This window comes from Tetrahymena thermophila (genome assembly GCF_000189635.1).
Source record: "Tetrahymena thermophila SB210 genomic scaffold scf_8254593, whole genome shotgun sequence".
NCBI classification, from domain to species: domain Eukaryota; phylum Ciliophora; class Oligohymenophorea; order Hymenostomatida; family Tetrahymenidae; genus Tetrahymena; species Tetrahymena thermophila.
The window spans coordinates 70703-94192 of NW_002476364.1; the positions used below are offsets into that span (position 1 = coordinate 70703).

A 23490-nucleotide genomic window follows, 5' to 3' on the forward strand; every position below is an offset into this window, starting at 1 on the left:
AAAAGCAGTTGCTTTGTTTTAAAATATTTTATAAAAATAATTTATTCGTCAAGTGTAAGCTACTATCTATTTTAATCTGATACATTTTTTTAAATTGTAAGAAAGAAACAGTATTTTATTTGGTTTATCATTAAGCTTCATTTTTCAGGATTATTAATTATTTCACTTCTTTTTTTATTTCTAAAGTTTTAATAAAATAATTTAGATTATTTTTCACAAATTTTAGATTGATAAAAAATGTGTTTTTAATCAAAAGTTTACTTAATCTGCAGGTATTGCTGTTATTCTTGCAGTCTATTGTCCTTTGGATTTAGAAAGGGATTGAGATTTTTTATTTCCTCTTTAGGTAGAGAGTAATTGTTGCTGATCTGAAGTTAATTCTTTTGGCTCTCTTATTATCCTCTTGGTCTTGCTTCCATCTTTACTTTTCTTTGATATTTTTGTTGAATTCGAGGTGTTTATCAGATTATTAAGGTCTATTTTTTGAGATTAGGGCATTTATAATGCTTAAGGTTTTTCTGAGATAGCTATTTATGATACTATTTATGGGCTCTGACTGTTTCTCTCTGATTTATTATCTCTATTACTAATTGCTTCATATTATGAAACAGAAATATTTTAATTATTGCTATTGTGCATATTAGATGAGCTGTTCAAATATCCTTGCTAACTGATAAAAGTGTGTTAAGGTTAGCTCTACAGAGGTAAGTTACTAAAATTCATGTTTTAATGCGAGGTAGGGATAGTTGTTATGTTTTATATACTTTTCTACAGAGAGCTATTATGCTAGGGTGTTTACATTTTCATTGCTATTTTTTACTCTTGATCTACAGTTGATCCGTAATTATTTAATAAAGAGTATTCCTTCGGATTTTAGCTCTATTTGGTCTTATAATAAAGTAAACTTTATTCGATTTGTTTAATATTTTTATCACTCTAAATCTAATTTAATTTAAATAAAAAAAATTAATATTTTTATTGTATTTAACAAGAAAAAGTAGATTACTTATTGAGAGATATTTTATTAAATTATTGAAGAATTTTTATGTTGTAAAATAACTTTGTCTGTTTTAAGTTACTTATTTTCAGCCTCTAATTCTTCTATTTTATCATTTTAATCAGCTATTTGCTTTCTAAAATTATTAAGATTTTCTTGGTTTTTCTTTTAAACTTAAACACTTGCTTCGAATTTTGATTTCATTTAAGAGAGCTAAGATTTTAGGAGATCAACTTCTTACATAGCCTCTGCTAATTTTTTTTCATAAGATTAAATTTCAACAGATTTAGATGCTTGAACCTGTTTTATTGCTAATTAATTAAGTGCAAGTTGTCTTTCGAATTCTTCTCTTTTAATTCTGAAAAAAAAATTTAAATAATAAATTAAAAATTGGTTTAAATGAATTACTTAATATCGTTATCAAATTATTATGATTTAGTATTTATTTATGATCTTAAGTCCATCTCACTTTGTTAATTTCTTTTGATTATATCACTTAATTTTTCTATTTATATTTTTTGATTATCACTTTGCTCTTCTATTTCTTAAATTCTACTTTCATAAGATTCTTTTATTTCCTAGATTTGCTATTCAAGATTTCTTATTATTTTATCTTGTTGCTCATTTTATATTTGCAAATTTTACATCTTTTAGTTTTATTATTATAATTATTATCTGCTTTACGTATCACGTTAGTCCATCTTCTCAAATTCAACTAATTTATCATTCATTTCTTTTTTTATTAGTTGTTTTTCTCTTTTTTTCTTTATGTGCTTTCTCTACAGAATGTTAAATTTTTCCTCTTGTGCAAACACTTCTTTTTGCAATTCTTCATTAATCAAAACTTACTCTTCTAACAATTTCTATATATCATATGATCTATAATAAAATTGGCCAAAAATTAAAAAATATTCATGAACTTAATATCTAATTTACTTTAGTAGTAACTTGTGGTAGTTCTTGATGAGTTCTGTTTGGTTTTCTTTACCTTGCTATTCAATAAAGAATTTCTTTTCAGCTTCAAAGCTAAGGTCAAACTCCTTAACTTTAGACTAGAATTTAAAAGACTTTCTCAAAGGCATGCTAGGTTGAATACTGCTGATTTATTAAAGAAGATCATAGTCAGACTCTTCTGAACTAGATTCAACCAAGTCTCTAAATGTTTTTAAATGTTCTTTAATATTTTATCTAATTTAAGCCTATGTGCTTTGCCTCGCAGAGAAAAGGTTGTTTAGATTATTTTTATTACTTAATAAATTAGTAGCTGAAATGGCTTGACTAAAATTTCCAATATTCTAGTTGCTCATATTTCCCAATAAGTTGTTATTTTATAGCTTCAAATGATCTTTTATCTTGACATTCTAAAAATTTTATTAAACATTATCTAGAGGAGTTGCTGCTATATTACCATAACTCTAATTTTAGCTCTCATCAAGTGATTAAGTATTAAAATCTCTAGACAGCGATCTTCCTCTCAAAACAGGCACATTAAGCTATCTTGGAGTAAATTTAGGAGATTTGCTTAAACTTGTCTTTCTGCTATGAGAAATGCTAGGAGAATTTTCTGTTTTAAGAATTTTAAAGTCCAATTCCTTCAATAAATTGTCTTTAACTTCCTTGTAATTCCTCCTAATTTAAAAATAAAATAATAAAATCATTAAAATTGCAATATATTTACGTTGAATCTCCTTGTGCTGAAGATCTTGATCTATTTAAAGATTTAGGTGATTTTACTACTTTAAGTTGCTACTATCTGTTTTGACCTAAGGTATTAAGGGAACTTCTTTTGGAGGTTATATTCTTGCTGACATTCAGGTTTGATGACTTTCTTTTGCCAAGCAAGTTATATTATGAGCTGCTGTTTAGAGGGTTCTTTTTTTACTTAGAAGCATTTGATGTAGCACTTTTTTTGGATGTTTTAGAATTTACAGATTTTTTAGAGTTTTAAGATTTTTATGAGAAAGCAGATTTAACTGATTTTTAAGAAGTGGCAGATTTTTTAGAAAGAATTGATTTACGAGATTGTGTGGATTTTCTAGATAAAGTTGACATGTTTACTTAGCTGTTATTATTATCTTCTTTATTTTAGGTTGTGCTTTTTTTTCTTTTAGGACCCTTTGATAGCGAGCTTTTCCTTTGTGTTAAAGGATTTGCTGATTATGATTTATCAGCAGACTTTTTAGCCCCTTTAAAATTTATAGTTTTTTGTTGTTATTTTTTCTTCATTGCTTTCATATATATATCTTATTCATCTATACTATCATTCATCTCTTCACTCTTCCTGATCTTTCTCTAGTCATAAACAGGTTTCATGTTGTTATTGTAATAATTTGAATATTCAGGATATCTCTAAAATTAGTTAGACGCAGCTTGTGTAGGAGTGCTTGTGTTTTTGCTTGAAGGACTTTTAATCACACTTTTTATCTGGATAATAATGTTTGAATAAGAATAAAAAATGAGTTAAAATTATTACTGAAGTATTGCCAGACATAATTTTCTAGTCACTGTTTGTTAAAGACACCCTCTTTCCATAATTCATTCTTCTTCTTCCATCTAATTCAAATCTAGGTGTCTCAAAATATTCAAATAAATTATCTTTGTGTGATTGCTTTAAATCTGGTGAACTTGATGTTCTTTTCTTAATATGATCACTGACAAATCTATCTGGAAGACTTCTTGGGCTTGAATTTTAATCTAAAAAATTATTTAATAAATAATTTTTCTTAAATCGAACTATTTACTTTCATTTAAATTTTATAGTTGGGACTTTAAATTTAGCACCTTGTCTAAGAGCAAATTTTTGTTGTCTCCATCGATTTATTTATTTTAGCAAATGTTTGTTAAGATGTTTTCGATAAATTCAGCTTTACTTTTAATCCATTTAGTGAAAACAGCAGATTAAGCAACTGGTGGGTTTTATATTGACTCGTTTACTCTGTCTATCTCTTAATTTATTTAATCAATTTAAGGATTTTTTAGTTAATAACTATTAAACAGGCTATTGTTATTTAGAATATTTTTGTCAGCATCTACAAATTATAAACTACTCTTTGATCTACGATGAGTCTAACCAAACATAGGAGGATAAGACTACTCTTCATATGGATTTATAGATTGAAAATTAGAATTCTGGTTGCTAAATAAATTATACTTAGCTGGACTTGATTAATTGTTACTGCCATAAATATTTTTAGCAGCTGAATCTTAAATTAAAGGATTGTTTTCTCTCAACCCTTGCTAATTACTTAAATTTGGATCGTTTGTGTTATAGTTAGTTGTCAAAGCAGATGTCTACTTTGTTTAATAAATCGAATCATCTTCAAATTTAAATATATTTTGAAACCTCTTTGTCAACTTTTAAACAAAAATAAAAAATTTTAAAAAATAATTTAAAAAAAAAATGTTTTACTTTCAATCCCTACAAATTATCTAAGTGCTAGCTAGAGTCAGAAACGAAGGAGGATAGTACAACTAAAGCAGAATTTTAATTAAATGCAGATTAAAGCAGTTAAGTCATTCTACTGAAGTTGTAGAATTTAGTGTTTTTACTTTAAATTATTCCTTAAGTAATGTAAGTATCCTTTATTTCTTTAAAAAATCCACAATAATATTCCTCATTTTCTTTGCTCATATAATCAATTTCTTCAAGATTAATAAAGTTCATTTCACAATTAGAGTTAACACCTTGCAGTCTAATCTTGCAAATTTAAGTCTTTCCCTATATTTTAACATAAAGTAACAAATAAAAATATTCTTATCTAAATAAAAAGTAAATATACCTGCTTTTCATTAATACTTAACAAATTGTTTTCCTACACGTATTAAATAACCTCCAAGAAATCATCTAAATCAAATATTTCTCTTGAGACTATCATATTTTCCATATTTTAATAAGGTGAATGGTCGTTTAAAAAGTCTACAATATTTTCTTGAAAATTAGTGACCTCAAAAAAGCTCATCTTAACAGTAATTAATTGCCTTTGATTTTAAAAAATAGATTAAATATTATTTATAGTAAGCAAAGTTTCATTTATTTATTCATTTTTAGACACTTTTCTTATGAATATTTTAAATATTTAGATTGACATTTCATCAATTATTTATTTTTACTTGCCTTTAAAATAATAAGTCTTTTTTAAAGATGCACAATTTGAAAGACTGTTTACAATTAAACCATAATTAATAAATTACCCATCTCCATTTTGAATATTTTTTAAGGTGATTTAATCAAATATGTTGTCAATTAGCCTTCCATAGAGACCCTCATCGACTTAATTAACATCATTTATCCACAAATGCTGCTTACTCCTAAATTTGATTATTTAATTTATGATTACAAATATGAAGAAGAGCTTTAGTTAATATTATACTTTAAGTTCCCATTATGAATTATTGTAATATTTTTATTCTCAAATACGAACTGATGGACTAAAGGCTAAAAGACGGCTTTGTACATTTCTTGAATACTTTAAAAATTTTAAACTTATTATTTCAATTTCATAGAAGTAAAATTTAATTTACGATTAGCCTTTTTCAAACACCTTGTCAAAAGAAAACGACTCCTACCCTTTAGAGAGTTTTTTTCCTATTTAGATTAAATTTCCATTTACTTTTGGCAATAATGAGTTTTAACTCGTTGGCTTTTTGTCTTTCGACTTAGATCTCGAGCGAGAAGGAGTTTTACTTACACTTTTACTTTTTAAGCTGTTATTGGATTTCTTTTTTTTTAGAGGAGACTTTTTTTATGGAGCTTTTTCCAAAATTTTAGCTATAAACTAAATGTTACAACCAGGCTATTGTTAAATATCCATTACAAAAGTTTTTATCAAACTCAATAAGTAGTTATGGCAATATAATTATTTAAGTATATCTTACTAGCTAACTAACTAACTAACTAACTAACTTTAAAAGCGCTAAACTTTATTATTATTAATAATATTACTATAGTGTTAAAAAGTAATTTAAGAGTTTCTTAAATATTTATTTCTTAAAAAAAAATATTTAAAATATTGATAGATAGATAGATTGATAAATTGTTTGTTTTTTTTTTCAATGTTTCTAAGATTAAATTTTAAAAAATAAAAACAAAAGTCGTTTAAAGTTTTTTTATTTCAAATCTTAATATTTTATTTGAAAAAATATCAACTAAATTTAATAAATTTAGTAAAACATTTACTATTGAGTTGCATTTTAAAAATAAATTAGAATATCGATATTATATTTTTTTTTAATTTATAAGGATTACCAATTCTGACTACTTTAATTATTTGACAGTTAAAGCGGTAATTTTATTAACAAATTTCAGACAAACTTTTCATTTAATCAATATTTTTTAAATACACAAATAATTGTAAAAATTAAAAATAAAATAATTAGTAAATAAAACGATTGCCTTTTAAAATAATCAATAGAAATGAACAGATAAATAAGTCTTCACAAACTTGTTGACTATCTTCCAAATTAAAAATTTAGTGTATATGCTAATTATTTGGGTGAATGCTAGGAGATATTTCTTTAAATTACTTAAATAGTTGAAAGAAATATTTCATATGATAAAATTTTTTACTTATTTAGAAAAATAAAAACTTTAGAGCTATCCTTTTAAGATTTTGAAATTGAAAATATTTATGAGTTTAGTTAAGCATTTAAATAATTAACTGAGTTAAAAGATTTGTAAATATCTCTTAATAACTGCAAAAATTAAGCAATTTACAAAGTTGTAAGAGAAGTTTTGCAATATTTCAAAGGCCTAAACAGTCTCTCAATTACTATTCAATTTTGTTCAGTGCCAGAAAAAGAATTTTAAAATATCATAGAAACGATATAAAACACCTAACTGAATCTAGAGTAGATAAACATTTAAATTTATTAGTCTTTAATTAATTAAAATAGCTTTGCACTTTTAGCCAAGGATATTAACAATTTAACTTTATTGAAGACATTCATTTTAAATTCAAACAATAAAATAGGTGTTTAAGGGGCTATTGAATTAGCTCATTTGATTTAAAATATAAGTTAAATTTAAGAATTAGATTTGGTTTTTGGAAATGAAGATAAAATTGGAGAGAATGGGTTGGTTGCTTTATCTCATAGCATTCAAAAGCTAGTTAATTTAAAGCAACTTAAACTTGCAATTCTTAAAAACGATGTCTAAACTTAAGGGCTAATTGCATTAGTAAATTCTATCAAAATACTAAAAAATCTTTAAATATTAAGTTTAAATTTTATTGAAGACAATATACAAAGTGAATTTGCTGAATAATTTGGAAAATGCCTAGAAAATTTAAGTTCCTTAAAAGTTCTTTTACTTAACATAAAAATTCAAAACATTGGACATTAACTAGGTTTAGCTCTTGGCAATAGTTTAAAATAACTAAATAATTTACAGAATTTATAAATTAGTATCGATGCTGCAAATAAGATATAATCAATTGGTTGCTGCGCTCTGGCCTAGTCTTTCTAGAATATAATAAATCTTTAAAAATTGAAAATTTTAATTAACTAAAATGAAATAGGACCAGAAGGAGTAGCTTAGATTGGAGAAGGATTAAAAAATTTGTCAAATCTGTAAAAATTGCAACTTTCTATAATAGGAAACTAGTTTTTGCCATATGGAGCTCAAAAATTAGGAGATGGATTGAAAAATTTAGTTAATTTGATAGAATTAGAATTTAGAATAAGTTAAGAGTCTTAAATATAAGCACAAGGTGCAATTTATTTAGGAAAAGGAATATAAAATCTAAAAAATTTAAAATAATTGCTTTTTTCATTAGAAAAAGTAGATTTATAGGACGAAGGAATCGTTGGTTTTACTAGAGGATTTGAAGATCTCTCTAATTTAATTAAGTTAGAATTTTGTCTGTCTGGAAACGGCATAACAAATAATGGATATAAAGGATTAGGATAAAATATATAAAAGCTAAAAAAAATTAAAATTATAAATTTTAGCTCAAGAGATTATAATTTATCTGCTGAAAATATTGATATGCTGGCTTAAGGATTTAATAAGTTAGCAACCTTGAAAAAACTTATTTTGAGAATAAGTTTACAGAGTGTGATGGGAGTATGCAATTATTTGCATTAAATACCTAATCTGGAATATATTTATTTTGGTGTCATGGAGTATTTTCTTACCAACAACAAAAGTGAAGAATTAATTAAAATTTTAATAAATTCAATATCAGAGGTTAAATCTCTTAGAGTGCTTTATTTCTCTTATTTAAAGAGATTGTAAGAAAAATTCATTAGCAAAAATATATTCAGAAAAAATTTGAAGCTCGTTTCGATTAGTTCCTAAGTTAAATTAAATTGAAAAATTATTTTATAATATAATTTATTAAAAGCATAATAAAAAAGTTTCCATTTTCTGATATTTAACTAAAAAAGTTGATTGATTATTTATTTTAATTCATAAATTTATTCTAAAAAATTTTAAAAATAAATATTTAATTTTTGTTTGTTTAAGAATTAAAAAAATCTTATGTTTTAAGAATTAAAAAAAATCTTTTGTATTAAGAATTAAAAAAAATCTTTTGTTTTATAAATTAAAAAATAATAATTTAAATTTTATTTGATGTTAATTTAAATTTTATTTGATATTAATTTATAATAATAATATAATTTATGATAATTATTTTATTGATAAATACAAAATGGTTTCTTTGGATAAAAAAAAATTGATATATTATTAAAATGATAAAAAAGTAGTTTTAAATCTTTGAGAAATTTTTGAGTTTTTTATTAATTTGTTAGTTTGTTTATAAATTTTATCCTCAATACAAAATTTAGATATACAGAAAATTAATAACATTAATTTAATTAATTTAGTGGTTGGTAAATATCCGTCAACAAATTTTATTAAAATATTGCAAATAGTTTCTTTTTATATCAGTTAAATATTTTCAAAGATAATTAAGTAAATAAGTTAGTTAGTTAGCTAGCTGATTATTTAAGTTTAAAATATTAGTAGTATATATTAGTAAAAATGTCATAGAATGGTAATAATAAGTAATAATAGGTGAGGGAAGAAACTCCCGTTATAGTAGCTCAAAAGGTATGCATCAATTTTTAAAAAAATTATTTGATTTGTGCTTGACATTAACTCAAATTTTTATTACAAATTGATTACTTTTTTTGAAATAAATTCAAAAGGAGATATTTAAAACATTCTAAATGACAAAACGATTTTATTTGTAATTAACATATTTTGAAAATAAATAATTGAATAGGAAATAAAGGAAAAATGGTTATCAGAAATAAGCGAAAGCATAAAAGATGAAGAAAGAAAGTTTATTTTTAATTTATGTTTTTAGATTATGAGATAAAGATAAAACTTAGAGATTTTATAGAAGAATCCAAGTGGTGATTAGCGAAGCTAAGATTTGATTAAGAATAATATAAATGAAATTTAAAATGTCAGCTTATCAAAATCTCTTGATGATTAACAGAGAAGTTCATATTAAATTATGAAGTAGATTGTAAATGATTATGTTGTTTTAGAAGATGAAAAGTATAAAATTCAAAAATTTCGTAGAAATTACCTTTTAAGGAATGCAAAATAAATTGGAGAATCAATTCAAATATAACCAACTACATAAGGGAAAGCACCATAAATTTTACAAATCCATGATTATATTTTATGGCCATAAAAAAACAGCATAATTCAAAGTGAGGCAGTAGAAAGTGCTGTCTTAGATAAAAATATAATAGAATTTAATAAAACCTCTATTTTGAAATGGGAAGAAAAAACATCCAAGTATAGAATAGTGCTTATTCCTCAAAATCTAAAGAAAAATTTTAACTAAAACGGTGAATTCGACCAGCTGACAGCCAAATAAAATATTGAGCTGATTTATATGATTTATTTCAAATCATTCTATAAGCTTCAAAAAATTATGAATTATGCTTTAATAACGTCTAGATAAGATAGCATTGATCGTACTTTTTATAAATTATGTTAATACAAATCATAAATTATTTATTTATTTATTTAAAAAGAATAAACTTATGTTTTTAATAAATGTGCTAAGCTCTTTAATCGGTCTTTAATTAATGCATTTTTGTAAAAGTTAAATTAGTATGCAGAAGATTTAGCTATTAAAAAGAGGTAAATTATTATAATTAATTTTCTTAGACATTAAGATAAATAATTTTAAAATAGAAATCAATAAATTGATAAATTTCTAGATTTGCCTACAGTTATAAGTTAAGAAGACTTCAGTTAAACACCATTGAGCAAAAAAAAGATGGAAAGTTCTTTAGGTATGCATTTTACAAGAAAAAATTAATATTAATTTTAAAAAATACAGATCAAGTTGTAAAGGGATCTCAAAATGAATTAAAAGAAGAAAGTCCTTCTAAAGATAAAAAAAGCTTAGAGTTATAGCAAATTCCTGAAGAGAAAGAAAGTGACTAAAATTTTAAATCTGAAAGTTAAAATTAGTAGATGAGCAGACATTTATAATCTTCTAGTTTTTCTAAAAAATCAAGCATTATATTGCATAAAGTAGAAAACAGTGATATTGACTAAAGAGTTTAACAGGATTTAGAAAGCAAATAAGGTAAAAAAATTAAATATATTTTAAAAGTAAATTAGTTTTAAATAAGATAATTAAGGAGAAATAAAAAGGAATCAAATACTTTCTAACAAACAAAGATAGTAGCCATAAAATTCAAATGAAAGTTTTTAAGGTGATGGCAGCGATAAATACTAAACCCTAACATTTCCAAATTCTCCAACAATTAAAATTATGACTTCTAACAATGAAAATATTTCATGTATAAACAAACATTTTACATTTCAAATCTTAATCTTATTTTATAAAGCATAAAAAGTTTTAACTGATAACCAAACTTAACAAACTTAAGCTGCTCTTGCTACAATTTAAGGCATGCAAAGAGAGTTTGAATAATCCTAGAAATTTAATTTAGATGCTCCAAAACAGAAATTAGATGATTCTGGGCCCATCACTAAGCAAATTTTTTAGCAATAAAAAGGCTACGATGAATAACAAATAGCAAATAATTTAATAAATTAAGATTCGAATAGCATAAAGTAATTTTTTTTTCATAATTTAAATGTTTATTTATTTGTTTTAATTTTATAAGTTAGCATAGTTAGAAAGGGATTGTTGCATAAACTAGTTCAGAATTAAAAAAATCAGAAAACTCTCCAAAAGAGAAATATTTAAAAGTAAATGATATTATAAATAATAAAGTCTAATAAGATGGTTTACAAGAGAACAGAGAATAGATTAACTAATTAATGAGTTAAAGCTAAAAGTTTAAAGTTTAATAAAAACTTAATCTTTAAGATCATAAAAGGTCTTCTCAAGAAAAAATAGGGTTGAAGAGTAGGCAAGGAGAGTATCAATCATAATAAGAATTTCATTCACCGATTAAATAAGGCAATAGTTCTCCAAATAATTTTCAATATGAAATGTATTTTAATAAAGAATTTGGACAAAGTGGTTTCTTAGATTACGATAGTCCTCTATAAAATGAAGAGTCTCTTTATGAGAAAATAATCAATTCAAAAGAAAAGAGAACTCTTGCTAATCCAAACAATTAAAAGGGGTTTGATACACCTGCAAAGTAAATAAATCAATAAGGGCAAAAGAAAATGATTGAAATGAAATCATAAGTAGAATCTTATATGCAAGATCCAATGGTGAAATAGTTCATAGAAAACGAAAATTTACAGGAACATATGAAAGTGTCTTCTGAAAAGCTACCTGTTTAGCTTTAATAAAATAGCCAAAATTAAGAAAAATAATATTGCATTACTAAAATAATGATTTATTGGTATGAAGAGGAAGCTTTTGATGATTTTTATAATGAAGTCAAAGATCTCGTAATTGGTAATAATGTTGTACCGCTTTAAGAACTTACATACAAATTCTCCAACAAAAAAGAGATAAATAAGAGTGAAAATGTCTGGCAATTAGATTCAAGGATATAATTTAGCTTGGATGATATATAAGCTTAGGCTGTTCCTAAAAAAAGAATGAGTGGTAGTGGATTAGGAATTAGCTAAGAAATTTAAAATAATCAAAGCTTCTCAACATAAAAATTGTTTGATGCTTCTTGGAAAGTTGCAATTAGAAACGAAAGAGGAATAGGTATAGTTAATGGAGAATTGAAAATAGGTGAGACTTTACTTTCCTGTAGTGAATATGGAAGAGAATAGTTTTTAATTTTGAAATCTCCTTTTGCAAGCTTAAGCTAGAGTCTCTTTGCAATTTTACATCTCATAATTGAAGTTTAAGCAACAGAAAAACAAAAAAATCCTTCATAGTAACAAGAACAAGCATTTGATAAATAAGAAAACAAGCCACAATAATAGGAGTTAACTTAGAACAAAAATAGCCCTAATAATTTAAAAAATTAACAAGTTTATACAACTTCCTTCTTGAAAAACAGTATACAACGAATAAGGAACGAAGAGAATTTCATGTACTATTTAATTACAAATAAAAAAGTAATTATTCCTAAAAGATGTGTCTGGATTAAATTTATAAATGACCCTGAAATCAATAAAATAAGGCAATTTTATCAACTTTTACAAACCGATATTGAATACAAAGAAGTGTTAAAAAAATGTTAGAAAAAATTAGAAGATTTTAATCTAAGAAGAATTCAAAAGATTATTGACTGGTAAGGTAAAATGCAAGCTGAATTGCTGATGTTAAACGTTAGGAAAAATATTTTTGATACACTTATGTTAAAATCTGATAAAAAAGCTATTAATAGTTATATAGCGCAAAAGGGAATTCCAAATGAATATCGCTTTTGCATTTACTCATCTATTTTGGATCTGCATCAATAATTAGTTAATACAAAGTAATTACTCGAGGAACTTTTTAAAAAACCTTGCACAAATGTTATTCAATACTTGATATACGAATCTAAAAATTATTGCAATTCTTTAGTAGTCTCTGCATCTTCTTTTATTTACAAGAAATTCCCTTACGAACCAGTAAAATCTTAAGCTATTTTTGATTTATATTAAGCATATCTCATGTATAGCTACATAACAAATGATAAACCTAATTAAATGCTCATTTCCCCTTCTATAAATCTTCTAATTAATATTTATGAAAACTTTTTTGAAGAAGAGCAACAAACTCTAGCTTAGAACTTCTAAATATAATCTTAAAATCCAAAATTATAATAGATGAAAGTTAGCATACCACCGAATTTAAGCTAAAATCAGTAATTCAGGATAGCTTGTTAGTAGTTTCAGTAGTAGTAGTTTTTCGTCTTTGCTTCATTAATGAATTTACTCAAGGATGTTGATTTTAATTTCATTTTTTTCAGTTTGATGAACAGATTGAGCTAAAGTTATGCAAATTTGAACATCGACAACTAAATTCCTTCCCTTAAAGATTTAATTTTCTAGGGATGCTATTCATTTTTTTCTAGTAAATCCTAATTTTAATTTTATATTTTCAGATTTGAACAATTTATTTTATAAAAAACATAGATATTTTAGTTGGTGAGCTTTGGAATAGAATAATTGATAGCGTGTTCATAGAGCTAATTGCTATTTAAAAATTGGAAATTAATTTCTTTTTGTTCTGTATTTCGAAGACAATTTTTAGTATTTACATAGACTATCATATCGAAGAGAGCATTTAATTAAATTAAGAATTTGCTATTGGTGAATGCTTCGATGAATTAATCTATGATTTTTACAGTGTTTACTTGAATACCAAGAGATTTTTTGAAGTTTTTTGTAACACTATCAAGACAGATATTTTGATATATTAGCAAATAACAGCTTAATATTCTGATTACATGACTAAGATTAAACTGATAAACAGCTAGAGTGTGTACAGATAGAATTATACATATAATAATTCCAATGAATTTTAGATTGAAGAAAACAATTTGAAGGAATAATTCAATCTTGAACTTGTAAAATTAAAGGATTGCGAAGAATATGCAGATAAATAAATAAGTGATCAAAGATAAGTAGATCTATTTATTTACTTGAATGACATAGCGCCACATATTTTATAAAATTCTGTATTAATTGTAACTTATGAAGGAATTAAACAATAAAAATTTATACCTTATTAAAGTGAAAATGGTAAAAAGTTAAAATTATCATTTAAAACAAAAATACCTTTTTTAAAAACAAACTCTCTTTATAATGAAATCGAAGGTAGAGAATAAATTAAATTTGAACTCATTATTTAAGTTTCATATTAAGATATATTTTTTACAGGATTTATAGAATGGGATCCTGTAAATCTCTTTTACAATAAGACATTGGTTTATTTGAATCAAAAGAATAACATGGATATCGAAAAAACTCTATTATTATCTATATATTTAGAACCTACTTAGCAATAACCTAACCAGCCTTTGATAAGAAATACAGTTCAAAACAAATATTATGATTAAAATTTTATTAGAAATGATGTAAATACTATGGGACAGTGTCCTATTTTTATGAACGAAGGTGTTTCCTTAATTATGCATAAATTTGATTATAGGAGCTTGTTGATAACTAATATTTCCACTACAATTGATCCTCTTAGATTTTCTGTAAATAATATCATCTAGAAAAGTTAAAATATTTCAAGCAAATATCCAATCAATTCTAATTTAATAAAATATTCAAAAGAAGCTATAAATGATTGGTATGCAAAAATTTCATTTTTAATTGCTAATAATTCAGAGTTATCTATAGACGAAAAACTGTAGTTGTTATATTTAGCATTGAAAAGTGCATTTGGGTTTGAAGTTTCAATTAAGAATGTTTTACTTCTTTTTAAAGAAATAGCAAGAATACAAGGATTTATATTGAGCTTTGAGAGTTTGATTGAGAGAATATCTCAAATAATAGGGAAAAGATTGAAAAATTCTATTGTAGTTTCTATTCAATTTATTGACGAAAATGGAAATAAATAGCAGTTTATCGCTAACAATTAACATTAAAATTATTTACTAGATACAAATGTATAAATTCTAGAAAAAGAGTATGAAGAAGTAATAAGCCAGACTCTTGATGAGGGTATTCATTTAGTAGATATTAGGACAATAATTAGTTAAGTCCATTAAAATTTATTGTTGAAAAATTCTATAACTTATCTAAGTCCAACAAATATAATACACAATTATCATCTCTAAGTTATGGTTGATGGATGTAAGAATAACTATTTTATAGACTCGAATGGAATGATTGTCATAACTAAAAGCGTTTAAGAATAGCAAATACTCATCACCAAAATCCCAATTTTCAAAAATTTATCAGTTAGTCAAAGCATGTTTTTAGGGATCATGCATCAATCTCCCTTTATGTTAAGCTACTTTTGCAAATTTCCTAAGCTGAATTACTTTACAAGATAGATTCCTCTTGCACTCAAATTCCACTTTTTTGACTTAAAGAGCTAACAACTTTTCAGTACAGAGCCCATCCAAAAATATACTCTAGTTGATTCGATTGGTTTAATCATAGAAGATTTACTTTCATAAGACATTCTACCAAAGCACTATAGTTTTGCTACATATTCTTGTCTAACTGCAGATCGATAAATGTTGTTCTTAAATGATAATTTGATAAATCAAATAGATGTGCAGAGAATAAAAGAATTATAAGATAATAACTTATTAATAACACTAAATGTTTATATTGGGTAGGAGCCACAATATAAGTTACCCTATTCTGAAATAGAAAAATGTAAGATTCTAAAAAATAATTATAGTAGGCTAGATTCTGTTAATATAAATAATTCTGAGGATAGTTACTTGTAATTTTAAGCAGCAATATTCACAAAGCAAGGTATTGATTTTTAAAAAATTTATAAATTACCTATAAATGATCTTTACTAATTTTCTGACAAAAAGAGCAGAATTTCTGAATAAAACATCTATATAATATGAGAAAAGAAAATAATTATTTTCAATATAATACTCTTTGCTTATTTGAGCTTATTTTATCCTAGTTTCTTCTCCAAATATAAGCCTAACATCAATAAAACTTGTAAAAACCAAATAATTTTTAAATAAACAAATTAAGAGATATTTTTAAATCACTATTTAAATATTTAATGTAATTTATTAGTAAATAATAAAAATTATCATAGCCAGCTATAAAAAGAAATATTTTGCTATATTTGAAATTTAATTATCTTCATTTATTTACTTTATTTTTATTATTAGTAAATAAAATAAAAATATTCTTTTGTATAAAATATTTAGATTTACTTAACTGTATATTCATGCATAAATAGTAACTAATTTAAATATTGTTAAAAAAAAATACTTTTTAATATATCTTTTAATCTTATTGTTTGGAAAAAATTATAAAAATTTGATGCCTATTAAAATTAATCATTTTATTAAAAATTACTTAAGTATATGTAGAAAGTTAAAATATATTGATAAGTGATTTTAAGATGTAAAAATTTTAGAGCTATTTATTAGAATTTCATATTTTTGAACTAAGTTAATCTACTTATTTAAAAATGAATAAAGAAGAATTAAAATTATAAATTGTAGTATGTATTTGTAATTATTTCATTTTAAACTTTAATAAAAAATGGGTTTTTACTTTAAATGTTCAAACAAAATCAAAAAATTAATTTTGATTATTGGAAAAAGTGTAAAAAATGAAAAAATTAAAAATAATATTAATAATTATTTGGGTAAATTAGAAAATAATAAACAAATTTATTTCAAAATTCTTTATTTAAGACATGTTTTTAGATAAAAAAAGTGAATTTCACAATAATATATATGGTCTTTTGAGTTTTTTTGAATTTGATTTAATTAAAGTCTGTAAGGATATATTTAAATAGAGCATAGAGGTGATTTAATTTTTGAATCTTTAAGATATATTAAATTACTTAATATTTAATAAAATTTTGCTTAAATTATTATAAATCATTTTTTTAGAATCAAATTGTAGGAAAGTGAAATTTTAAAATTTACACTAATTATAAGTCAAGTAATTAAAAAATCTTAACTTGAACAAATTTCACAAACAAAAGATATGTATTTCCCTTGCTTTATTTATGAAATTTAAATATTATTTTTAGAGTTTAGATGATTCATTTAAAAAATACCTAATTTTCTAAGTTTATTTACTTAAAATCATTTTCTTATATAATATGAATAATAAAATAAACCAATTTTTATTTGATTTTATTGAAAAAATTACAAAAATCACTATCCTTCTTCTTTTTTGTTATTCTTTAGGTCAAGGTTAACTAAATTCTTATTTTGCATATTACAGTTACCTACCTACCTACATAACATTTTATCAATTAAAAACTATTAATGAGAATAGAATTACTATACTTTTAAAAGATATAATCAAAAAAGCTAAAAATTTCACAAATAAAAGATATTTTTTCCCCTTGCTTTATTGAATTTGAAACAAAATATTTTCCTTAAGTTAAAAAGAATAAAAGAAAATACTTAATTTTATAAATTAATTTACACAAAATTGTTTTCATATACTATTTAATTAGGAAAATAAATCATTTTTAATTTGAAATTTTATTGAAATAATTGCAAAAATCATTATTCTTCTTTTTTTTTTATTGCAATTTAGTTCAAGATCAACTAAATTCTAAAATATCATATAACACATAAATACATTCCTAGCTACATTATATTTTGTAAATAGAAATTCTTAATGAGAATAGAATTTATTAGATTAATTATTATTGTAAAAGATATAATCAAATAAGCTTTAAATTGAAAAAATTTTACAATTAAAAGATATTTTTTTTAATTGCCCTATAGAAAAAGAAACAAAATATTTTTTCTTTAAGTTAAGAATGAATTCAAAAAATACTTAATTAGATAAATTTATTTACACAAAAATGTTTTCGTCTACTAACGAATTAAGAAAATAAATCAATTTTAATTTGAAATTTTATTAAAATAATTGCAAAAATAAGTTAGTTAGTTAGTTAGTTAGTTAGTCACTCACTCACTTACTATTCTTCTTTTGTTGTTTATTATTCTTTTATGTCAAGGTCAACTAAATTCTTCAACATGTCAAATACTTAAAATTTATGATCGAACTCCATATCATACCAGAAATTAGCTGCTATGATAAAGTCACTAGATTGAGCTTCGTCACTAAGCTAGTTTTATGATGATGTAAATTAAGTTACTTAATGGAACCAGAGAGCTGGTAAGTATAAAACCTCTCCAGATTTAACAATAACATGATAGACTGGAATGTCTTCAGAGAAATATCTATGGTAATCTTCTGGTAAATCAGGATTATGAGAATACCAAACTGTGCTTGAATTTTAATTTTTTTCATTATCTTGCTAATCTGATTCATCTTCTTCATTGTTTATATCTTCTAACCACCACTTTTAAAAGTCTGGAGAGCTATTCCATTTAGTATTTTTGTAAGTACTTATTCCACAGTAAGGAAATATAGCAGGAGGAGCTAATGTAAAGTGTTTTTCGCCTTGAATAACTGCATAAATATTTTCATAAGGGTCTTTATGGAGAGCTGAGACGGAATCTGAATATCCCATCCAAAAGTTGATTGAATCTGGCTCTTGACCATTGAAAAAAGTGTTTTTGAAAAACTCTTTTATGTCTGGTAGATTTTGGGTTTTATTACTAGGCGATTTTCCTTAGGTGTATTAAGATTTTATATCTGATAAGAAAAAGTTGAATTCACTTGTTAAATTTCCATTTTATTTTTGAATGTAGGGAACCACATTTCCTTGGTTTTTATATTTTTTCATATTTAAAAAATCCTAAAATGTGCCTTTCACTTATTTGGGTTAGGCAAAAAACTTATTGTAAATAGAATCAGCATAACCATCAGGTGTAAGATCAATTGTAATTTCATGATCTCCAATTCTCTTTTTCAAGTATTCTAAGTCTTTCCAATTCTTCATCGCAGGCCACTAATTGATTGCATTAATAATTTTGCATGGTTTGTTAACGGCTATGTACTCCTTGTAGAATTTCAGAGGGTTGTTGACAATAGTAGAATATTCTACTTCATCTATCTCGCCTAAAGGATATGTGGTGCTTCCTAATTCTAAAGTTTACTCAAAAATATGACTGAATTTGCTGCTATAAGGATCATATACTTAGTCTCTATCTACTCTTTCGTATTCGTAGTCCTCAAACTTATTTTCCTTCTTGTTGTAATATTTAAAATTTTTTAGCTTGTCCTTCTAATAAAGAGTTTAGCTAGCACAGTAACAATCCATTTTAGGCTATAAACTAAATCTTTTAAATTTCTATTTTAATTAAAGTATAAGAATGAATTAAAATTTTAGATTTATCAATTTTTTTGGATGGATCCAAAAGCTATTCTCCAAAACATAAATGTTAATTAATTTACTTTTATAAAATATCTTCTCATAAACAATGAACACTATCATATAAATTAGGCTTTTTTTGTTAAAATTAAGTAACATTAAAGCAATTTGATATTTTATTCATTCAAAAAAAATTAAACCCATAATTTAAATCTATTACAAATATTTTTAATTTATTGTTAATAAATTTGTTATGAAATCACCCACTTTTATATTTTATAAATTTATCTTTTTAAAATATTATATTATTAGCAAATTTCTATTATTTTATTTAAAATTTATGTTTACTTAAAATATTTTATATTATCATTTATAGACTAAAATATTGTTTTTATATTTTTTTGCAAAATCAAAAATTTTATCTCTCAAGACATATTAATTTAGGAATAGATATTATTAATTAAATTTGAATTATTTATAAAATACAAAAGTATTTTTGGATAAGCAATTAGTAAATTATGCTCAATTAATTAACAAACAAATTACATAATAATAAATATAAAAAGTTTTTTTAATCTGATTTTATGTAATTGAAAGATAATGAATAGCTTTTATTTAAATTCATAGTTAATTCACATTTTATTAATATTTAAAGATATTAAAATCAATTTATTTCTAAATTCAAAATTATTGAATGCACCTATTTATAACTGTGATGATATATCATGATTTTTATTCTGAAAAGTTTTTGTGATAAATATTACTTTGATAAATGTTTTTTAATTTTTTTTAGGATTTTCAGAAATCTCAAAATATTAATTGTATGGTAAAAAATAAAACATATAACTAGACAGATTAAATGATAAGGTAATAAATAATTAATAAATTATGTAATACATATGTTATGAAACAGGCAATAAATAAAACTAATTGATTATAATAATGATGATGATGATGATATTGATAACTATTTTTATCTTTATTTGTATTTTATTTTATTATATACTATTAAAAATGTTAATTGTTGATTGAATGAATAATTAGTTAGCAACTTTATTCATGATTGCCTAGAAGGGCTAGTTATAAATGGTGAATTTGTTTTTTCGTTTTTCGGAGACTTGCTGTACGTGGTAAAGAAGTTAAATTCTGTGTGCATATTATTAACCGATTTATTGCCTTATTAGGAAGTAGGCTGTGTTATATCTTATACTTGTAACTCTTTGGTTAAGTCGAGAGGGATTTTTTTAATTTTACTATTTTTTAAAATCTCTCTGATTTCTTACTCTTTTTTAGAGAGGGCGAAGTTGGCATTATAGTTTGTAATATTCCATTACATTTTTGTAAAAGAGAGGTTAGTTAACTTTTTAGTTCTATTTTAGCTATTTGGCAATCCAGGTCTAAGACATTCATAATATAATATAATATAATATAATAAAATACAATTTATTTTTTTGAATTAAAAAAGCTTAAAGTAAGTTGTTTTTTACATAGAATAGCCTCCATCTTGGTATGGAATTATGACACTTTTTTTACATACGTGATCTTACTTAGATTCAGGAGAAATTTTCCTTATTTTTTTCACATTTTGGTAGTGGATATATGGCTGACTAAAAATCTTCTTGATTGTCTTTTTTTATGTGAAAGAAAAATGATTTAATTACATGATTTGTTGAAGAGAATCATATTAAATTCATCTTTTTAAATTACCTCATTTGAAATAGACTTGTCTTGCAATAAACTCTCATGAGGCACGCTTGCATATTATAAAAATAAACTATTTCGTTCAGTCATTTATTGATCACGAATTGATTTTTATATTTTTGGAAACACTATGAATTGCTTGTTCTTTATTTTATTGACACTTTATGATTTTTATATTTTAAACTCTTCTTTTTAAATTTCTATTCTGCTAAGCGTATTATTGCTGGATTTAGGTGAGTCATAACTAAATAAGTTTGCATCCATTAGCTATTAAAACTTAGTTCCTATACCTGATAGCTTCAACTTTTACTGCTAAACAAACTTGGGAGATGAATAGTCTTATTTACGAAATCTGCTTGGAAACTACTCATGTTTCTAGTTATCAAAGTAATCTCCAAATATTCCCTTGCTCGGAGGAGCTGTCATCTATCTGTCTATCTATAGAACTTTTTTATTTAATAAAACGCTTGTTAGATTTTAAAGTTTTTTTTGACTGACTATATAAAGTGAATTGTATTTAATTGGTAAGAAAATCTCTTATTCTAAAGCAAAAATAGGAAAGAAGATAATCATCAAACAAGCAAACAATGAATATATTACCATTCAAAAATAAATATACAATTTTATTGTTGGTTAAATAAAATTATTATCAATTTAAATAAATATTCCAATATTTTCCATCAGAAAAATTTTGTTATTTTGATAAAAGATTCATCTTGCTTAACAGTTTTATAATGTTTTAGAATAGATAAAAATAATAAGCTTTAAAAGCAGCTTACTTTTCCACTTAAATCACTTAAAATAAGACTAATTGTTTATAAAATTTTATTCTCAATCTCTTAATCAAAAACTTAATACAATAAAAGTCTCGAAATGGTTTCTAATTTATAAATTTATTAAATAAATTGCATTAATGTTTTTATTATTTCAACTAAGAAGATTAAAACAATTAAATATTTTATATTTCTTGTTTTAAGCAGTAAAAAAGAAACTATTCTCATTAAAATAAGGGCATTTTTTATTTAAATGTAATCCATATTTTATAAAATTTATAAAAACTGTAAAGTAAATAAATAAGCTAGCATGATTAAAGCTTAAAATTAATTAATCCTCAACTTGTTTAATCTAATCACAATTTTCTGAGAAAAACAAACAAAAATTAATAATCATTCATTAATTACTTTATAAAAATGTATAAGTAAGAAAATTTTTTTGTTAAAAATTAACATTTTAAAATAATTTTTTCTTTGAATTTCTTGTTTAAGGAGAAAAATAGGAAAATTTTTGTTTTTAATTTTAAAATCATTAAAATATAGAGGCCATTAGTATAAATTTGTTATAAAAGTAATTCTGGTCTTAATTTTTTAATAAAATTGTAATGCCTTCTTTAAATAACATTGATTTAATTTTCAGAAAAATTAGAATTTTAAAAATTTAAACCTAAATAATAACTTCTCCTAAGTAAAAAAGCACAATCAAAATTTATGAGAGAGATAATAAACTTTTTGGGTTTGAGTATTCCTTAATAGATTAAATTTAAAATCTTATAATAAGTAAATTATTTCTAGATGCTTATTAACTTTCCTTTACAAATCATGCGAAAATTAGATCAAACAGATAATATTTATTAATCATTAACTTAAAAATACGTAATTAGGATTATCAGAAAGTAAATTAACTAATCATTAGTGGGTTTTTTTATTATTGCTTGAAATCAGTATTTCTATTAATTGAGATTAACTTTTTTAGGATTCCACTTTTGCCAAATCATACAAAAAATTTACTTCTTATTTATTTGATCTAAAAAGATTATAGATAAAAAGCTAAGAATGACATTGATTATTCTTTTACATTTATATGATAAATTAAATTTGTGTAATTATTTTGATCGATCATATATTATATTCTTAAATTAATTAATGATTAATTTATTCATTTCTTTATTTATTTATCTAAATTCCTTAATTTTTTTATTCTATCTTATGCTACTGATTGAATTTATAGAGAGTCTTCTATTAAAAAAAAAAAATTAATTAAAGTGATTAGGGTAACATTTTTATTTGATCAGGAAGATATGCTAAATATCTTTTATAATTAATAAGTATTTGACACTTTTATGCAAAAGAAAAATTGAAGAACTATTTGAAATACCTTTCGTTTAGTAATTATTGAATGATACAATTAAAATGGAATATAAATAGAATGAAACATTATTATAATTATTTTTTATATTATTTCTTGTATTCTTTTTATCAAAAAATTTCTTTTGATTAGAATTTTGTTCAATATTACATTTCTTACTTTGATAAAAATTTTAGGGTTAACAATTTCTTCCAATACTGAGTAAGGTAGCAATTTATCCAATTAGCTTTGAAATATTATGACACGATTAAATTTAAGTTTAAGATTAATAGGAATGTTCCTAAAAATTTATATAAATGTAATAAGATAGCATTTAATCTTTAAATATCTTAAAAAATTTATTTATTTTAATTTCGTTTTACTAGGTTTAAAAAAAATAAAAAATTTTTC

General features: G+C 23.3%; 5 protein-coding genes across 5 annotated transcripts; 2 read left to right on the forward strand and 3 right to left on the reverse strand. All coding sequences in view use genetic code 6, as the record gives it.

Moving 5' to 3' along the window:
* Positions 1-162: 162 nt before the first annotated feature.
* TTHERM_00460640 (hypothetical protein) lies at positions 163-5973 on the reverse strand (the record flags this gene model as incomplete). Its single annotated transcript, XM_001018760.2, has 13 exons — positions 5519-5973; positions 5368-5463; positions 5189-5305; positions 4777-4975; positions 4407-4715; positions 3739-4351; positions 3471-3691; positions 2676-3421; positions 1934-2626; positions 1406-1876; positions 1007-1355; positions 262-942; positions 163-180 (listed from the first exon to the last, which is right to left on the reverse strand). The coding sequence occupies exons 1-13, from the start codon at positions 5806-5808 to the stop codon at positions 163-165; spliced, it is 4803 nt and encodes a 1600-aa protein (XP_001018760.2). The 5' UTR covers positions 5809-5973.
* Positions 5974-6410: 437 nt separating this feature from the next.
* Positions 6411-8309, forward strand: TTHERM_00460650 (hypothetical protein; the record flags this gene model as incomplete). Its single annotated transcript, XM_001018761.1, has 1 exon — positions 6411-8309. The coding sequence occupies one exon, from the start codon at positions 6411-6413 to the stop codon at positions 8307-8309; it is 1899 nt and encodes a 632-aa protein (XP_001018761.1).
* Positions 8310-8981: 672 nt separating this feature from the next.
* On the forward strand, positions 8982-15889 carry TTHERM_00460660 (hypothetical protein; the record flags this gene model as incomplete). Its single annotated transcript, XM_001018762.2, has 9 exons — positions 8982-9050; positions 9226-9934; positions 9995-10103; positions 10158-10258; positions 10306-10557; positions 10604-10774; positions 10823-11051; positions 11105-13419; positions 13482-15889. The coding sequence occupies 9 exons, from the start codon at positions 8982-8984 to the stop codon at positions 15887-15889; spliced, it is 6363 nt and encodes a 2120-aa protein (XP_001018762.2).
* A 2051-nt stretch (positions 15890-17940) lies between these two features.
* Positions 17941-19206, reverse strand: TTHERM_00460680 (cupin-like domain protein; the record flags this gene model as incomplete). Its single annotated transcript, XM_001018764.1, has 1 exon — positions 17941-19206. One exon carries the CDS (start codon positions 19204-19206, stop codon positions 17941-17943), a length of 1266 nt encoding a protein of 421 aa, XP_001018764.1.
* Positions 19207-20314: 1108 nt separating this feature from the next.
* Positions 20315-21492, reverse strand: TTHERM_00460690 (hypothetical protein; the record flags this gene model as incomplete). Its single annotated transcript, XM_001018765.3, has 2 exons — positions 20965-21492; positions 20315-20884 (listed from the first exon to the last, which is right to left on the reverse strand). Exons 1-2 carry the CDS (start codon positions 21382-21384, stop codon positions 20315-20317), a joined length of 990 nt encoding a protein of 329 aa, XP_001018765.2. The 5' UTR covers positions 21385-21492.
* Positions 21493-23490: the final 1998 nt, after the last annotated feature.